Source organism: Passer domesticus, chromosome 5 (genome assembly GCF_036417665.1).
Source record: "Passer domesticus isolate bPasDom1 chromosome 5, bPasDom1.hap1, whole genome shotgun sequence".
Taxonomy (NCBI): domain Eukaryota; kingdom Metazoa; phylum Chordata; class Aves; order Passeriformes; family Passeridae; genus Passer; species Passer domesticus.
Genome location: NC_087478.1, coordinates 17,167,320 through 17,186,162, shown reverse-complemented (window position 1 = coordinate 17,186,162; position 18,843 = coordinate 17,167,320). Strand labels below are relative to the sequence as shown.

General features: G+C 35.9%; 1 protein-coding gene across 6 annotated transcripts in view; it reads left to right on the top strand.

Moving 5' to 3' along the window:
• The window catches only part of BRD1 (bromodomain containing 1), a 58,403-nt gene extending 41,698 nt beyond the window's left edge, over positions 1–16,705 (top strand). For 4 of the 6 annotated variants that reach the window (XM_064422159.1, XM_064422157.1, XM_064422154.1 and 1 more), the window contains 5 exons: positions 6,287–6,422; positions 7,570–7,697; positions 9,576–9,685; positions 11,942–12,096; positions 14,802–16,705. In XM_064422159.1, the coding sequence (XP_064278229.1) occupies positions 6,287–6,422; positions 7,570–7,697; positions 9,576–9,685; positions 11,942–12,096; positions 14,802–14,985 (713 nt within the window). In that variant the 3' untranslated portion in view covers positions 14,986–16,705. Of the gene's footprint in view, positions 1–1,146; positions 1,351–6,286; positions 6,423–7,569; positions 7,698–9,575; positions 9,686–11,941; positions 12,097–14,801 lie in introns of those variants that run through there. The other 2 variants (XM_064422156.1, XM_064422160.1) reach the window with 2 other exon arrangements.
• The last annotated feature ends 2,138 nt before the right edge of the window (positions 16,706–18,843 follow it).

The window sequence follows — 18,843 nt, the reverse complement described above, 5'->3', positions numbered from 1 at the left end:
TTTCAAACTCCTCCACTAAGGTTGCCTCCCACTTACATGTTTTAAAATGCCTTGAGCAATCATCCTCCTGTTGTACTGCAGAGCAATGTATGATCCTTATCTTATGGTAGTTGTAGTTATTAAATGATGATTAGTTTTCTGTTGTGTAAATCAGATTTTGCTGTTGTGTTAGAGTCTCATCTGATTTACCAAAGACACTTCTTATGCTCAGATTTGAAGAAAATTAGTAGTTACAAGATGAATTCTTTGACATTCTTTTGGAACCCATCAAACAGGCCATTCATTGAGCCACCAAACTATATTTGTTCTGTGTCACTTAAATCTTCAAAGGTTAAGATTTTCTGGTTAGGATCTTGAAAGGTACTGCTGTTTAGTGTGTAGGTGCCACATCATGAGCTCATACTGAGCTGTCTTTACTGTCCTTAGCCATGACCAAGTTTTAAAAGCTTTATTTCCAAGGGGACTCTTCACACCTTGGTAGTCTCTGAGTAACTGGCTTCCATTTTGTCTGCATACTGAAGACTGTTTTAAGTACTGGAAGCTTTGCTGTGCTCTGATATTCATCTGTGTACTCTGAAAAGAAGAATTGTCTTTAATATTCCTACTGCACATTAGAAATTACTGTTTGAAGTAACATTTAAAGGGTTTCTCTTAGAGTCTTACTGCTCTTACTTTTGAAAAAATAACTTAGTGGGTGCCTTCCTGTTTCTGCGGTCTGCCCATTTCCAAGGTTTGCGTTTTTAGGAATACAATAACTTTTGATGATTTATTACCTTGAAGTATTCCCTTATCCTGTGTGTGCTTATCTGTATATATAAATCCCCCTAAATCAGTGACATCCCCTTTCTTACTCTTACTGGAGGTATTTTTAGCTACATTTCTAAACTGTTCTTGATGCATATCATGCATATGGAGGTTGTATTCTGTGTTTTCAATGACTTTCAGTATTCTTTTTCAAGAAAGAGGCCTGAATCAAAGTGAAACTTACTTAGATAGTTCCTTTAGAAACCTTAGGTTTTAGTGATAGAACATGTGGGACACTTGTGTCATTCTCACTGTCTCTGACACTGCTGTAAGGATGGCTTATTTAATTGAAAGCTCTGTTTCCTTTTAGAGAGACTTAATGGCTTTTTCACTGTCTTCCAGGTTCTCATATTAACTAATATCATGCTGGGTATTTATCTCTTTGGATCCTAATTATTTTCTATTATCCTCAACATGGAATGGAATTCAATTAAATGATCATTTTGGAACGCAGAAAGACAATTTCATTTGAAGTAATTAATTTGGATCATGTTGGAGACACCAGCCATCCTTAAAACAAAAAACAAATAGAAATGAACACTCTTGGAGGAAGTCTTTGACACATATGAAACTATGCTCTTCATTCAATATATTGCCCCATTTCCGTAAGTTACAAAGTTGTACGTGTTGTAGTATATGTGGCACACACTGGTTGCAGAGTTTCACCAGTCCCAACAGTCTTATTCCCAGAACATGTTCTGTGAGAGCAGATTAGCTAAGAATGCTACATCTCCATCCTCTTCCCTTCCCCAAAAAAAACAGCCTCATCTTCCTTGGAGAAATGAAACCTACCAGAAAAAAAAAGGTTTTTAAAATAAAATACACATTTTCCTCTACTGTGTATATATTTTAATGAAGAGTAACATCAGTGGTTCTGGGTAAGTGCACAAGTCGTGACTGAAAATGAAGCTAAATAGTGTTCTAGAAGTGTTGGTTGCTCTGTGTGCAGTCATTGTTTGAATGCTCGCAGGTTTTTTAGTGGTTGAACCTCAGCCCTTCAGGTCTAGTTTTAGGAGAGCACTTACATCTCACATTTGGATGTGCTTGGTTTTGCATCAAGCTACACATAGTACAGTATTAATTGCTTTAGAATAGTTTTGTGCAAATTCTGCTTCTTTTTGTTTCAGCAGAACTGTAAGGTGTGATTACAGTCTGAAATGTACAATTCTGTATTCTGGGGCAGCATTTTGTACATTTGTAGATATGCGGTGCTGCTCTTTGGAATATATTGAGCTTTGTTCCTCTACCATGTTTCCCAGACTTGTGCTCTCTTTTGGAAATTACCTTTTCCTGATTCCATTTATTTAGTATGGGCAAAAAGCTTCCAACTTGCTTGATGTAGGTAGGCAGTGAAAGTTTTAAATGCAGTCTAAGAACAAACTGGCACTCTGAGAAAAAGTTAAAACTTTGCCTAATAAATTCAGTTTTCAGTGCAGTGAGAGACCTGTGGAAAAGTATCAGGCTGATCATCTTTGCCTTACTTTTTTTCTTCTTAATTAGCATTTCTTTATTTTCAAAATGGTTGTGTTATGCTGCGATTTGCAAGGCAATAAATTTTCCATGTAAATTGAAGTTGAGCTGAAGATGAGAAATGGCAGTAACCCTGCATTTAAGATTGATAGCAGACTTCATTGTTTGAGAATTCCCTTTTTAATTGAAAAAAGTTAAGTTCTGCCTCTTGAGAGTAGACTCCTTTAAGAAACTTAAGAACAGAGGGAAAAAGTAAAGGAAGTGAGCCTCTAATGAAAGGCTTTAAGTGGTATTGATGAGGCAATATGTGTAAGAAGTTTAGTACCTGATATAAAATTTCACTCCATGACTGTAGAGAAAGCTCATTTGATCTAACAAAATCATGAGCTTGTGGAAAGTTGTAAGCAGGATGAGTTAGGTCTCATGGATTTTTTTTATTTGGCCTTCTTAGTTATATCTACTGATTCTATAAAATGCAAGTTCCTTAAAGCAAATGGAGATATTTAATTTCACTTACTTCAGCTACAGGACATTGGGTGTTTCATGATTCATGAGAAAATAGTTTTGTAATGATATAACAGAAACCAAGTTGTGTAGTATATCTGATCTTTTTTTGCACATCAGTGCTACTACCATAAAGCGCTTAGGGTTTATTGCCTCCTTTTCTTCTGGCAAGTTAGAAGGTCACTTGTGAACCACTTCATCTATGACTAGATATGAGTATGTTTTGCTTAACATAAGCCTTGAGGTTTTCCTTTCTTAAAATAATGCCTATTCCTTATACCTTCTGAAACATGAACTGTATAAACTGGAGTATCATGGATTGTGTAAGCTCCTGTCATTTGGGGCTTGATGCTCAGGAAAATTATTCCTGCTGATAAATTGCATGTTCTTTGTTTTTCATACTTCCACAAACAAGAGAGAAATATGTCTGGGAAGCTCTAAATTCTTTTGCACTTTAGTATTCCTTTTTTGTCAAAAATGTTTTGGGTTTTTTAACTCACTTACCATAGTTTAACCCCAGCTGACAACCAAGTAGCACCCAGCCACTCTCACTTCCCAATCCTTGGTCCTCACAGTGGGATGAGAATCAGAAAAAGGTAAAACCTCTGGGTTGAGATAAGAACAGTTTAATAATTAAAGAAAAAAGTAAAATATAATAGTAATAATAATACGAAAAAGGAATAAAACCCAGGAGAAACAAGCGATGCACAATACTGTTGCATAGCACCCACTAACCAATGCCCAGCCCTGTGATCAGCCCCTTCCAGCCAAGTCCCATCATTTTATGTATGGGCATGGCACTTCATGGTATGGAATATCCTTTTGGCTAGTTTGGGTCAGCTGTCCTGACCATGGTTCCTCCCAGTTTCTTGTGCACCTGCTTACTGGCAGAGGCACTGAAAAGTCCTTTACTTACTGTCGGCACTGCTCATCAACTCAGTGTGTTATCAACATTCAAATCAAAATACATCATTGTACCAGCTGCTCAGAATAAAATTTGCTCTATTCTAGCAGAAACCAGGACACCACTGTTAGCAACTATTCTGCAGATGGATAAAACACTTTTTACTGTAATCTGAAGTGAATTGAGTCATTAAACTCACAGCTTATATGTAAAGTAGAATAGGGCTGGACTGCCACCTCAGAGAGCTGTCTCCGTTGCTATAGTTGCATCTTTCTGCTGTATCCCTTGTTTCTTAACTTCAGCAGTCAGGCGATTACATGGTTGCTTTGTCCAGTGTGTTGCTTAAAACTGGCTCCTTACCATTTCTTGGTACTGACTTGTTGACAAAGAGAAGACACCATTGCCAGTGACTGAGAGTGCCAGAACGCCCATTTTGGTGACAGCGCAGTCATAAACGGATTGAAATAACAAAAATATGAAGCCCCTTTTGTCCTGGGTATGCATGTACAAAACCAGTGTATGCAGAGATAAGCATCCAAGTCACATGTGGCTTATATATGGGTAAATGTTTTGCACATGCTCTTAATACAGGTACTTCTTTCCACTTTGAATGTGAACTGTGCCCTTGTTCTGGCAGCAATCATTACTTGATCTGTCTTCCTGTTTAAAAGTCAGTCTGTGATCTGACTTGTTTCTGCTGATAGCTGCTTCACATTAGCTAGATGCCTGAGCGATAACTTGAGTAATGTGTCTCCAGCTTGTGGCAGGATGAAAACCAAACAGTTTATACATCTCACTTGAAAGATAAATCTGACAGAATATTGAAGAATAACAAGTATTTTTTGCAGAGATGTAAGAGATGTCCTTTGCAGAATAGTTTTTTTAGCTTTTCATTTCAAATGCTGTGTGAAATGTACTGTGATAATTTAAATTCTCCTATACACTTTTTCATAAAGCATACTCTGTTCCAGTACAGTCTAAGACCAAACTCCTCCTTAATCTACAGATATTTTTATCATTTTGCTGAGAGTGAGAACAAGATTAATACCACTGATGAATAGTTTGGTGCTTGTCACTCAGGACAATGCTTCCTTTACCATTTTTCTTCTGTAGGGAATCAAAGGCAAATACAGGAGTTACAAAACAAACATTCATGAATGAATATTTACAGTGTAAACTAGATGACAAGGAAAGAGAATGCTTATATGTAAACCTTTCAGAACCTTGAGTAAATATACTCCTTTTTCTCTCAAAAATCTTAAATTATATTGGCAATCCAAATGCAAGGTCTCCTGGGGTGGAGGGGAAAAATCCTATAAGTCACTATATGGAAATGCTTGAAAAATTACTGGATTGTAAAAGGTAACTTGAAAGTTCCTTAGTTATCAGCCTTCTTTGTAGCAAACAGACTGGAAGAATTCATAAAGGGAGTTTTGCCATAACTGTTTTACAGTAAAAGGTTCTGTGGAGGGGCATGTGAAGTTACATAACCTAGTTTGACTGTGTCTGAATGTACAATGATCATGATGGTCTTGAAGTCTTTGGTAGTGGTAAGGATGGCTGGGATGGGTAGGTCTTCCTTGTGCTGGGAGTGACATGCCCAGAATTGAATTTGTTTTAAAATGTTGTTTTCTTTGTAGCCTGCAGTTTGCAGTGGCTGATTGCAGGCTGGTACCATTGCCTTTGTTGAGTGCATTTCTGATTATATTCTGCAGTCTCTGTGGGATTCTTTCCGTGTTAGTCCTAATGGCCACACCACCACATACACTCCCACACACCCTGGAAAGTCTTCAGAATGCCATCTTGAAACTTTTCATTTCCCTCTTTAATAAAGTATAGAAATAGCTTAATAACGACAATACTGTTTGTGTAGCAAACCCAGAGCAGGATTGGCAACAGCCCATCAAATAAGTGGATTGTAATGTGAAAGCCTTTTTAATGTTTTTATTACAATTATGAAATTAAAATGTAATATCCTTTGATGTATATAAACTTTTGTTAGGGGAAGGCTAACTAAAAACAGTACCATGCATATTATTGATTATTGGTGACAGAAGACAGTCATCATCATGTCAGTCAGTCTCAATTTACTAAAATGGAAAGACTACCAGGAAGAATTAGATAGTGTCATGGAGAAATCCATATCAGTTTTCCAGTGTTTGAAAAGGATTTTAATGATTACACCATTGCATTGAAATAACCCTTTTGTTGACTTGGTAATCTGCCTGATTTGTAACATTTTATTTTCTTGGGTTTTTTTCTATTTAGCTTTTTTCAGCGTGATTGTTTTAATAGTTGGAAACATTAATGCAAAGACTGATTTGATACTCCTGTTAGTATTTCCCATGTTACAATCTCTGCTTGCTTTTTTTTTTGTACCTTACCTAAAGGTTCATCCTGTTTTTAAAATATGGACAACACGAACTTCCTATTTATAACAGTTCCTTGAAATCACATATTTTGTTAATATTCGCATTCTTTTCATCACACCAAAATACTTGAAGAACAAAACACTAATGATATGTTGTGTAAATACAAAAGGTTGTTAATGAAAATGGTGTGGTTTCCAGTTTGATGCAGTTTATTTTTTGTGTTATGCTGCAGGTCTATCAAATGGTTTTGGAGATGAAAGTAAAGAGAGAGCATTAGATGATACTCCAGGAAGAAAAGTTGAACCTCGTCGCCGCTGTGCATCAGAATCTAGTATTTCATCTAGTAACAGTCTCTTGTGTAACTCAAGGTAAAACTGTAAATATGAAATACAGATTTGAGACTGGATATATCAGTTTTCTATATTGCTTGTGACCCACATTGGAGGATTGCATAAATTTTGGAAAAAATAGTCTATTTCAATTTTATCAGTTATGTCAGATCCGAGATACCTTTCAGGATTGCTGGGATTCTTCTGTTGAATTCAGGTTATTGCATATCCAGGCAGTTGCATTTTTAAACTGACTGTGCTTTTCTTGCTTTGTAAAGATATATATTTTTGCATATAGTGTCTTGGCGTAATTGCCTTCCTCATCTGGAGCACTAAAAATGTGTGTTTATTTTTGTGAGGGCAAGAGAGAAGCGCCTTACAAAGCAGAGTCTTGTACACAGAAAAGGTAGTTTGATGGCTTTGGAACTGTAGGTTGTCAGTCTGTGGGTGGCTGGGTAGGTACTACAGTGTTGATAGTAACTCTGTACCAGGTATTGACTTTCTCTCCATGGAGTCTGTCAGAATGGACACTTCTGCCACCATTGATGTCTCCATCACCAATGGTGTATCTTCTGAAAGAACACTGATTTCTGGGTGAAAGTTAGCTGTCTCCAGACCTGAGCTATAAGGATGGGACATACAGGAGAGTATAGGGTAAATTGTTAGACAGGAAAGAGGACTTGATTCATGTGTTCAGGTAAAGAGAATGGTGTTAATGCAGTCATGTCCAAAAGGCTTTCAGAAACAAAAATAATTTAATATTGCATCTGTTTTAAATGTGATCTTCTAGATTAAATTGTCAGTATAATTGTTGTTCAGATTCTATGATTTCTTGAAGAAATCTCAAGTGTGTAGAAAACAATTTTCCCATTTTGAGTGGAGGCATTTCACAATGGAAAGACTGGAAATTGTAGTGAAAAATTAAAGAGAATGGTTGTGGTTTTTGTGTGGTAGAACTGTTGGAGCAGTGGAACTATCTTTTGCTGATAACCAGGCAATTCTGTGTATGAAAATAATCAGAGCTTTGGCTTTTATATTGTTTGTATTTGTTACTCAAAATATTTTTAGAGCCTGCTCCAGTGATTTTATTCTGTACTGATGAAATTTAAATTCTCATTCAAAATTTTGATTTATAGTGAACAAGGTTAATTATCAAGTAATGATTTTAATGTTAATACTTTTGTAGTTTTAGTCTCCCGAAGTGTGGTAAAGGTAAACCTGCCCTGATACGGAGACACACACTGGAAGATCGAAGTGAACTGATATCATGCATTGAAAATGGAAACTATGCCAAAGCAGCAAGAATTGCAGCTGGTAACTATAAATACTTGAATTCTTAATAGTATTGTATAATTTTGTACATTTATTTGATAGATTTTTTACTGCTTAAATACATTAAGCCTTCTGAAATTGTTGTTGATATCCTTCCAGAAACTACTGAATTCTGCTTTTGACTCTTTAAAGACTTTTTAAAAAATAGCATCTGACTCTGATTTTGATTAATTTTCTCACCTTGCTTGAGGAAATAAAGAGGTTTTGAAATAAAAAAAGAAGATTATTTTTTCTTTTACAGACCTTGTAAAAGAATATTAGTAATCCTATGTGCTAGATTAGTAACCCGTTACTACCATGTGGAATAAACTCTGACTAAGAGGAATTCTGAGACTCTTACTTGTATTTACACCTGAGAAGTCTCTGTGTCTGGCTGCATGCATCCCATCAGTTTGTGTATGATTTTCTCTTCAGCATTAAAATACCATTTTGTTTGCAGCTGAGAATAGTGTAGATTTCTTTCTTGTAGGCTGTCCTGAAGAAGAGGACTTGTACTGTTTTTATGTACCACATACAGTTCTATATACATATTTTTGAAATAGTCTGTAAATAAAGGATGAATTAATTGAAACCATCATGATTCTTTCTAACTGACATGTGAATACTTTAGAAACTGTTACTAACAGAGCAGAGAAACGGAACTTACTGTGCAGCATTACTGAACTAGTTTTTTTATTGTGATAGCTTTAAATACTTTTTTCATGCTATTTCTAATTTTAAATTGTCTTAAAACACTTTTTTGCCCTGGTATGTTTCTTTAATGTCAAGATAGAGCATGTATCTGCGTGCCACCTTTCATTATAAATAAGCAATGCCCATTTGAAATGCACTTTCTCTCAGCAGTAAGTATTGCCTGACTGCTGAAAGAATGTGCAGCTGCAGCCTCTGAACTCTATCTTGGTACCATGTTTCCCCATACAAGAAGTGCTGCCTGACATTTACAGCCTATGAACTTGGATAACTTTTCCCCCTTTGATCACCACCTCTAGTTCCATCTTGAGGTTGTAACTCACTCTCTTCTGATCAGTCTCTGAACTGTATCTAGGGGACCAGTTGTGGTTTTGGTTGACTGAAAGGCTTAAGTCTGTCTCAGGCTTCAATCTATTGCTGAGCAGCAAAGAAAATTGAGGATTCTGTAGAAGGGCACAGTAACTTAAACTCAGTTGTTTGTTACCCTGCTTTTTTGAGAAGAAATTTAGCACTATTGCTGCTATCTGGAAACCTGTTGACATTTTTCAACTTGACTGCAGGAGAGAGCAGGTCAGAGAGACCAAGAAAACTTGTTAAAAATAAGTTTTTTATTTTTATTTTTTATTTAAAAATAAATGGAAATCAAAATCCAGGTTAGAATTTAGGTGTAAGAATAGAAATGTGTACCAGTATTGTTAAGTTATGAGGTGCTAATCTCAGTGTGGGTATCCAGGTATCCAACACTTGGAAATATATACAAAATATATTGCAAATTGCATCTTGAAAACCATCACCTCTGTGACAAGATTGTCATCACAGTAAAAGAAACTCTTATTTGAAGTACCATAATTTTATGTTTTCTTTGGAGTATTTTCAAAGGGAAAGAATTACTGGAATCTGGCAAACATTTCCTAAGAACTAAGATGTTTTAGATATGCTATTTGTAGAAGTCTAAACTCTTGTTCTTTATCTGTAGGCTTGGAAAAAAGTATTAGTATCATGTAAAGAGCTCTTATGAATACTACCTTGTTTTTATTGGTATGTGTGTGAAAGTTGGTATTAGTATTTGGATTCTAAGGATCACAAGCTATTGATTAGGAAACCAAGAACTGCAGATTTGCCTGAGGTTTCATTCTGGAACATTTTAATTTTATATTTCTTTTTTCTTAGAAGTTGGGCATAGCAGTATGTGGATTTCAACTGATGCTGCAACATCTGTTCTTGAGCCTCTAAAAGTAGTATGGGCCAAATGCAGTGGATATCCCTCTTACCCAGCTCTGGTAAGTGCCCAGCTTCCCACAAGTACGGTAGTGACTGTTTCTGGTCTGAAAACGCCATGCGCAAACTTAAGGAAATTGGCAAATTCCCATGCAGGTTGAATAAAGGTGGCTTATTCTGCCCTCTTTACTATGCACTGAGTTTGTGAAGTTACTGCAATACCAGATTTTAAGTCAATAGTTTCTGCTACCCTGCCAGCCCTTTAAGATGTGCAACACTCCTGTGTCATGCAACTAAGCCTGCAGCCACTTGCTCACTACCTGTGGGTGGGGAGGAGTCAGAAGAGTGCAAGTGAGAAAACTCTTGCGTTGAGATAAAGACAGTTTAATGTCTTAAAGACAAGGGAAAACAAAAGCCATGCACACAAGCAAAGCAAATTGATTCACCACTTCCCTTGGACTGCAGGTGTTCAGTCATCTCCAGGAATACAGATCTCCTTTACATGTGGCTTGGGAATACAAACACCGTCACACTGAATGTCCCTTTCTTCCTCCTCCTTCCCCCAGCTCTGTATACTGAGCATGATGCTATAGGGGATGGACTATCCCTAAGGTCAGCTGGGGCCAGCTGCCCCAGCAGTGTCCCCTCCCAACTCCTTGAGCACCCCCAGCCTCCTCACTGGTCGGGCAATGTGAGGAGGGGAAGAGGCCTTGACTCTGTGTAAGCTCAGCTCAGCTTTAACAAAACATCTTTATATTGTCAATGCAGTTTTCAATCCAAATCCAAAACATAGCCCTGTACCACCTACTTTGAATTGTCTCCATCCCTGCTAAAACCAGCATACTTGTCTCAGTAGTCACTGTTTTTACATTATATATTAATTCTGCTGCAAAATTAGTATAAAAATACTCTTGATGGTGCAGCTCATTAAAGCAACTAAAAACTTAATAGCTGGAATAAACTGACTGATTGCAGCCAATTGTGAATGATGTACTGAAATCTTAAAGCTGTTGTTAATAGAGGAGATATATATATGTGTGTGTTAATAAAGAAGAAGCAGACACAGTTCTGCTTACATCAAAGCTTGCAGAGAAAATATTGATGAGGTGTTTGGCTTTAGGCTTTTGGGGTTATATATGATCAGTGCATACACTGGCTTGATTTATATACAAGGCTGGACAATCACAGCTTTTAATATGTGTGTTCTAAAGACAACATGAAATGTAATCATACAAGAGTCAGGTTAAAATCTCTGGAGGTGGAAATCAGAGCACTTGAGTTTAGGTACCCTCAATGGGTGACTCAAAGACACTTGGGTCAGATGCTGAAAATTTGATGATTTGATGATGGTCTCTTGAAACACGTTAGTGCTAGATTGAAACTGATGAAGACCAAAGGGTTCCTTTTCTGCCTTCTCCTTTATGTGAGCATTGGTGTTTCTGAGAGTGGGATAAGTTAACTGAGGAGTTAAACTTCTGTCAAGAGAAGAAAATTCTTCTGATTTCTATGAGCTCCCCACAGTATTAGCTTTCTATTAATTTATTTCCCAAAGTCAGTTTACTATGGATTAAGATTGGTGCCAGTGTGGATAGTTGAAAAACAGGAGTTGATAGAGCAGGAGATGGGTGAAATAGGCATGGAATAAAAACTTTTCCTTGGGTGGAAGCTAGGCACTTCATAATGCTGTGAGCTGCCTGCAAAGGAGTTTTACATCAAGTTGGTTAGTTTAACATATTCCCTCTCTCTCCCTCAAGTTTCGTTTAGAAAGACTGTGACTGTAACTGCATGTTTTGCTGAAGACTGAGTCATTAAATTGGATATGCAAGATATTTGAAAGTTACATATTTTTTTGGTTTTGTTTTTAAATTTTTGCCCCAGAATTTGAGTCTGGAACATGTATTTTACCAAAATATTATTTATTACCAAAATACTTAAACATAGGTTGGTTCTTTAAGGCACATGAATTTCAAACCCTAAAATTTGAGGCCAGCTACAGCTTCTAGAAATTATAGTTTGACTCTTTCATTCTAAAACCTGCTTGTCAGTCTTAAAGTTGTACTAAGTGGAATTCAAATGGGACTATTAAGAAGAACTGATACGGATGAAAATGGCTTTTTTTGGTGTTTTCAGTCAAATCTGCCACTAGGTCTCCACTATGCTTATTCAACTTATGTCGAAAAGTTGTGTGTAACACAAAGTTTATGTCCAATGGGTGTTTAGTTTATTATTTATATCTTGTTAACTTAATTTGTAATTCCTTCTTAAAATGAATTACATAATTTTAAAAATGAGGGCCTGTCCTTTCTTCTCTTTTACAGATTATTGACCCTAAGATGCCTCGTGTTGCTGGCCATCACAATGGTGTTACTATACCAGTGCCACCTCTAGATGTACTGAAAATTGGAGAACAAATGCAGACCAAATCAGATGAGAAACTATTCTTAGTACTGTTTTTTGACAACAAAAGAAGTTGGTATGTTATTGAAATGTATTATTTGATGCAATAACCTAAAATTTTAAGAACCTGTACCTTTGGTCTGGAAGAAAATTGAAACATTATTTTTCCATAAATATAATTCCTGTGGAACTACAAACTGTAATGTCAAAATTTAATATTTGAGTCTATTTTTGGACCCAGGTATATATATCATCGCTGAAAGGTACCTTTTTATTGTCAGTTTAGAAAAAAATATTTTAAGTCATTGAATAGTCTTTTTTATTTACAAGTGACTTTCATTTATTGACCTGATGAGATTGCTTCATTGATTTACAGGTTTTTAAAAAGTAATAGTCTAACATTTATCTCTATCACCCTTTATAATTGCTTTCTGAATTACAACACTTCTTCCCCCAGTCTGCTCAAGTGCATTTTCTTTGAATTTTTAAGCTCTCTTTAATTCAGTGCTTTACTAACACCTTCATTTGAAGTTCTTAGTCTTTAATTTTTTTTATCAAACCCTCCCTATTTCCATTTATTTTAGCATCAGCAATATGATGTGTAGAGCCTGAAGGGGGATAATTCACACAACAAAACATTCTCTTTCCCTCCCCCATGGTCTTCGGTTTTAGGGCTGGTGGGGTTTTTCTGGGGAGGTAGGAGGAGACACACAAGGTTTTTTCGTCTTCCTTTGGTTGTTAGGGTTGTTTTTTGTTTTGGTGGGTTTTTCCTAGACATGCAAGCTTCCCATCTACCATTCATCAAGCTATGTATTTCTTTTCTATGTTCTCTGTAGATCCTCTCCTCTCCTAGTTTCCATACAGGTCAAGCTAACTGTAAATATGTCCATGTCTTGTTTTTCTCTTGAATTTACTTACTTTTAGCTATTAGTTTCCTCTTTAGATGATGATATGTGGCATTGAGTGATGCTGCCATTCCCCTGACTCACTCTGCCAGTACACTATCACTTAAATAAATTTCTGCTTAAAATTTATAACTGATGTTTGCTCTTTTAACCCTTAGATTTTTTGGCATAATTTTTCTGTTCTTCAGTTATTTTTTTAATTAATTGGTACTTTGTCTTAATTATCTTTGTTCAGTTGCTCAGGATTCCATAAGATCCTGCATTCTTCTGCCTTTGTTTGCGGAGAATATCTGCATTTAAACATACTCAGCCTTGTTTCTCTTTTTTTCCTCTTACTGGTGTTACCAGTGTAATGCATGTTTTCCCTGGTCAGTTTCTTAATAATTGCTCTGATTGCTTCTTGATCTGGGGAGTCCTCTACAGCTTAAACTCTTTTTGATTAGTCTCTATGTGCAGGTGGTCCTAAATCATGTAAATATTGTGCAAAGTTGTCTGTAATGGGTACTCTGCATAGATGGACAGGAAAAGACTCAATACTTCTTCCAGCCCCTTTCCTTTCCTCCACCCTCACCCCACCAACTTTTTTTTGGTAACGATTCTTTTATTATGATTATTTTGGCACTCATAGTTCTGTTTCTGTTGTGTCTTTTAGTCTGGAACCCTATTTGTTATTTTCATTCATTTGAAGGGTGTCTGTCATCTTCATTCTTTGATACCAGTGTCTATCCCCTGTGGATTTTCATATTTGTTTCTTCCTCTTCGTCACTTATATCTGGAGGACTTGCAAAGCTTTCTTTTAAAAATACCTTCTTAAAACGTCCTCTGATCTGTATTAAAACTGGTAATGGTTAGACTGATGCTTTTCGTGCTGTTGTCATACTGTCTGTGTCCTTGTACTGACTTTTCACATTTTATTTCAGTGTGTGTGCTCAATAAAATAGGGTTCTAGTTTAGGATCCTTTAAGAAAATGAAAGCCAATTTTATTTATTTAAAAGAAATTTTTTGCAGATTTGACTGTTTGATTTCCTGTTGGTTTGGCTTCAAATGGTCTCCCTCCCAAACTAATATTTTTATACAAAAGGAGGGCTTCTGCCTTTTGCAGGATTGGGATTGTAGACTATAGTAGCATATCTTAAATATATTCATTAATTGACCTAACTTTTGTTTTCCTCAATGTGTGTAACTTTGGAAAACATGATTACAATCAACCTTTAAAATAAATTTAATTTATACTTTTAAAGTAAATATTTAGAATGCTTTAATTAGAAGAACAGGATGTAGAGCTTTTTCCATTATGACTCCTCCATGTCCAGAATTTGAAGAAATGTATGGAGCTTGCAACAGAAAAGTACCCTGAACACAGAGCTAGTGGGATTTCATACTGCAGGGTAAAAGCATGCTAAAGTAGAACTTCCTTGCCAGCTTAGCTTTCCCCATAAAGAACAAATCAAGATGCCTGAAATGTAAGGCAAAAATCCATCATCTGAAAACTCCTTGTTTTAATGGAAGGGAAATAATGAAGAGAAACAATACTGTGTCAGGTGAATCTTGAGCCATGTCCAGTGTCAGTTGCTGCTGCCTGTTCTTTAACTGCAGCAGTATTTTAGGCTAAGTTTTTTCTGTTGACACTTAATTACTAAGTGCATATCACTGAATTGGAATGTATTCTGTTTTATAGAAGAGATTTTCTTAATATTTCATGTTCTTTAAATATTTAATGCAAGTAAGCACTAACTTAAAAGGTGTTTTATTGTTTTGTTTAAGGTGGTAAAGCTTCACTAGGAGAAACATGGCATAGTAGCCCTGACATTTCTGGACAGACTTCTTGATTTTATTCTATATTTAACAGATTTATTTATTACCTTTTTTTTACAGGCAGTGGCTTCCCAAATCCAAAATGGTTCCCCTTGGGATAGATGAGACCATAGACAAGTTAAAAATGATGGAAGGACGTAACTCGAGCATACGGAAAGCAGTAAGAATTGCTTTTGATCGTGCTATGAATCACCTGAGTCGAGTCCATGGAGAACCAGTCAGTGACTTCAGTGATATTGACTAACACAGATTCTCTAGCAAGGCATGAAAAATACCACAGAGACTTGAACTCTACTAATGAACCTCTTTGTCTAAAAGAATGTATTGAAGATACAACCCCTTAATTGTTGATTCAGTGGCTGAGTTCTGCAAACTTGAAATAGTTGAGCAATTCTTCTAAATCACCATTGCCATATTGATTAATTATTTTATTGTGTTGTAGATTGGAGGATTTTCCACTAAACCTGTTAAAATGTCTTGTTCATAGTGTTCATAATTGTACATAAATGTATATTCAACACTTAACTTATTCTGATTTTAGAAGTAGCTCCTTAATTCCTTTTATAATTTTGTTGGGGAGGGAATTGGTTTTTGTTTTTTCCATGCTTTTAACTTTTTTTTTTTCTTTCTTTCTGAGGTTGAGTTACCTAAGCACCATCTTCCAGCTTGAGGTGTTTAGTGGATTTTAAAGCCTAATATCAAAATGGCATAAAATATATGTTTGCCTAAATCATATACAGTATGGTGCTGCTTGTATCATTTCTTCCTTGGTCTGTAGCTTCTGAAAAAGACTTCTGAATGTTTGTGTAAATTGTTGCTCTTTGCACAAAGTACCACATATTTAAGATTGATGTAAATTTACAATTACAAATATGTATTTTAAGAAAGGAAGTTGCGTTATTTTGGAGGGTACTTTGTGAAAAAGAGATCAATAAAAATTATACTATGTGCATCACTTGCAAATCACCAAAAACACTCCATTATTGCCCAAAATGACTTAAGGTTGTTACTGTTTTAAACAAACCTGGCTTAAAGCCTGCAAGCACATTATTTCTTTCAAAACCATATCCCATATATCTCCCATTGGTTTAATTTTGTTGATATGTGTGCCTCCCTGTGTTTTATTTATTGTAGAAAATGTATTAATTTGCTTTATAATGAAAAATAAAATTGACAAATATATTGATATGCATTTTTATACAGGCACATGAGAAGACAACTTGGTTTGGGAGAAAAATGTATTGGAAATTGTATAAAATAACTCGATGGTTTGTGTGTAATTTGGTTTTTTGGTAACTTGTAATCTTTTGTTTCCAATGAGGGGATTTATGTAACTTTTAATTTAGAACACTTTGGTAGCAATAGAAACTTTGGATACATTTTTGTATGGTACATGTGATGTATATAGAATTAGTACTTTATTTTTATTTTTAAGAAGTAAAGCATTATGTTTGGGCAGGGGGAAGAAGGAGGGTGGGTTTCCAGAACTGCATTTTTATATTAAAAAGAAAAAAAAATAAAGTCAAGATATTGATTGTTGTAGCTACTTTATTCCTACCTTCACTGAGATACTGAATTTGTAACAATGAAAATGGCAAGGTATGTTTGCAATGTGATTTATAATGGCTCCATTATTTATAAATGCACTGTGTTTGAACTCTTTTGCAGTGATATCGTAAATACTGTACCAAGTTATATAATATGAAACACCAAATAATGCATATGAATGCACGAAGTATTTATGCCCAGCTTTTTTATAAAGGATTAGCAAATACAGCAAAACCAATACTTTTTAAATCTTTTTTTTTAAAACTTCATTGAATAGCATACTTCATTGTTAAACCTGCTTGAATCTTTATTTTAAAGGGACAATTACTTTTTAAATAGTTTTTAATGTTTTTATTCTCTATTGTTTGTAATACCCCCGTAGAAGCTTGAAATAAAATTTCTTTCTCAACTGTAAATTTTGTCCTGAATTTAGCCCCTGAGATTTTGCTGCAGTGCCCATTTTCTTACTCCATGACTGAGCTGCTCCAGAGGCACTGGGCCGAGAAGCTGAATGTTTTCCTGTGGCACCCAGCATTGTCCTTACTGAGCCCTTTGCGTAGGAGGTATTCCAGCAGCTGAGACCAGTTGCCTGTCATGGACCCTGGTAATTAGGGATGAGTTGGATAAACTTCACAAATGATCAAGCAAATAGTTTTCTCAGACTTGACAGCAGACGCAGTTTTAGGGAGAGCAGTGATGGCAGGTACCCTGGAAGGACCATCACTGAGGTATGCTGCTCTGATGGCCACAGCAGCCACATCAGTTAGAAAAATTAAAATCTGGTTGTTTGCATTTAATATAATAACTTTGAGGATCTGACATACAATCATGCCCTTCTTTAAAGGGAATGGAGCCTAATTTGGGCAGTGTTGAGACAGTAGAACCGCTTGTCATCGTTAGGACTCTGTTAGGATATTAAAAAAATACGCTGCATCGGATTTTATTTCGGGCTGGTTCCACAAAATGTACTCAGATTTTGTATGTGTAAAACTAGCTAATGATTCACAACCTCATTTGGTGCACAGAGAAACGGGCCTTTTTTCTGTCATGGACCTTGGAAAGCTGAAATGCTGTTACAACAGAAGTTGGAAGATGACAGTACTTGTATGATAAGAATCTTCATACCTGTGAAATATGAAGTCCCATAAAAAAGAAAGCATAGAATTGCAAAATGATTCTTCAGAAGGCTTCCTACGTTCTCAGTTGCTTCGCACACTAGCAACATTGTGGGGTGGAAAAGAGCTCATTTTTGCAAAAAAAAGCATTAATTATTTTTGAACTTTTTTTTTTAATCACATTATCAGGAAAAGCTCTAGTTCAAATTTTGCTCAAGACTTCTGAGTCTTATTTTATGACTTTTCAGAGATGATTTCGTCAGTTGTTGGTGAAGGAAAATGTGCTGCCTATGAGAATTACCAGCTGGAAAACTTGACTGATTAAAAGAAGCTTGTTAAGTATCCTGAAAAAGCATGCTGCACCTTTCGATGAAACTGACATGAAAGGCTCGTTTATTTTTGTTCTGGTTATGTGGTGGAAACTGTCCCAGGAATTCTTCCCAGACCCTGTCGAGGGGAGGTTGCAGCAGTGTCAGTTGCTGTTCCCATACTCTCTTGTGATGAAGTCCAGGATCATCCAGTCGCTCTTAAGATTGGGTTGAAGTTTAAAATAATTTCTCACACTTGCCAGTCTTTGTTCTGACTTGGGTGTTTTTGACAGATTTCGTACCTACTTAGGAAGTCTGAGCTCCAAAGCTGCCTTATTTCGAAATTCTAGGGCCTAACCAGATACAGTAGGCAGATGAATGTGTGCATACTAGAGTGTACTTCACTGTGTTTTAGACCAGGTTCTTCTATGAAGGTAATAATAACAACATAGAATGGAAATTAGTGTTCTAATGGAGATAGAAACTGGAACACCACATTCTGGCTTGCCAGCTTCTTGGGGAGTGTTACAGTTGTAAGTACAGACTGGAAGTTTGCACATTCACTGCTCAGTTCTGCTGTGATCATTTCCTGTTAATAGAAATGTGGGACCTACATCATCAGTTTAAACGATGTGAAAATGTCATTTATTGTATCAAAATATGAGCAATTATTGTATAAATATTTAAGAGGAAAATTTGACTAGAAAATAATTTTTTTTAAAAAAAAGTTTGTTACGGATCTCAGTGATTTTTTGGAGAATGTTTGTTGTGTTTTCTGTCTTTTACACTAGAGGGAGCAATGCACACAGAACACAAAATATCTACAAAATAAGTATTCAGTTTTTCCTTTTCAAATTGCTGCTATTAAAGCTTACTGCTTGTAAACAGTAAATCTTTTTTGCTTCTAGTGTTTCTAGTCCATCCAAAGTAGCTTTCTCTGCTCTTGCTGCAAGTGGGCTTATTCAGGAATGCTTAATTTTAACTAGTTAGTGTAAAGGACAAATAACTCTGGATTTTCTGTCTCTCATGTCTAATTGCAAGTGACAGATGAGTAACTTCTTACACTTTTATTTAGTTGTTGATTTTCTTTCCACTGTTGCATTCTGTAGTCTTATAAAATGACTCAGAGGT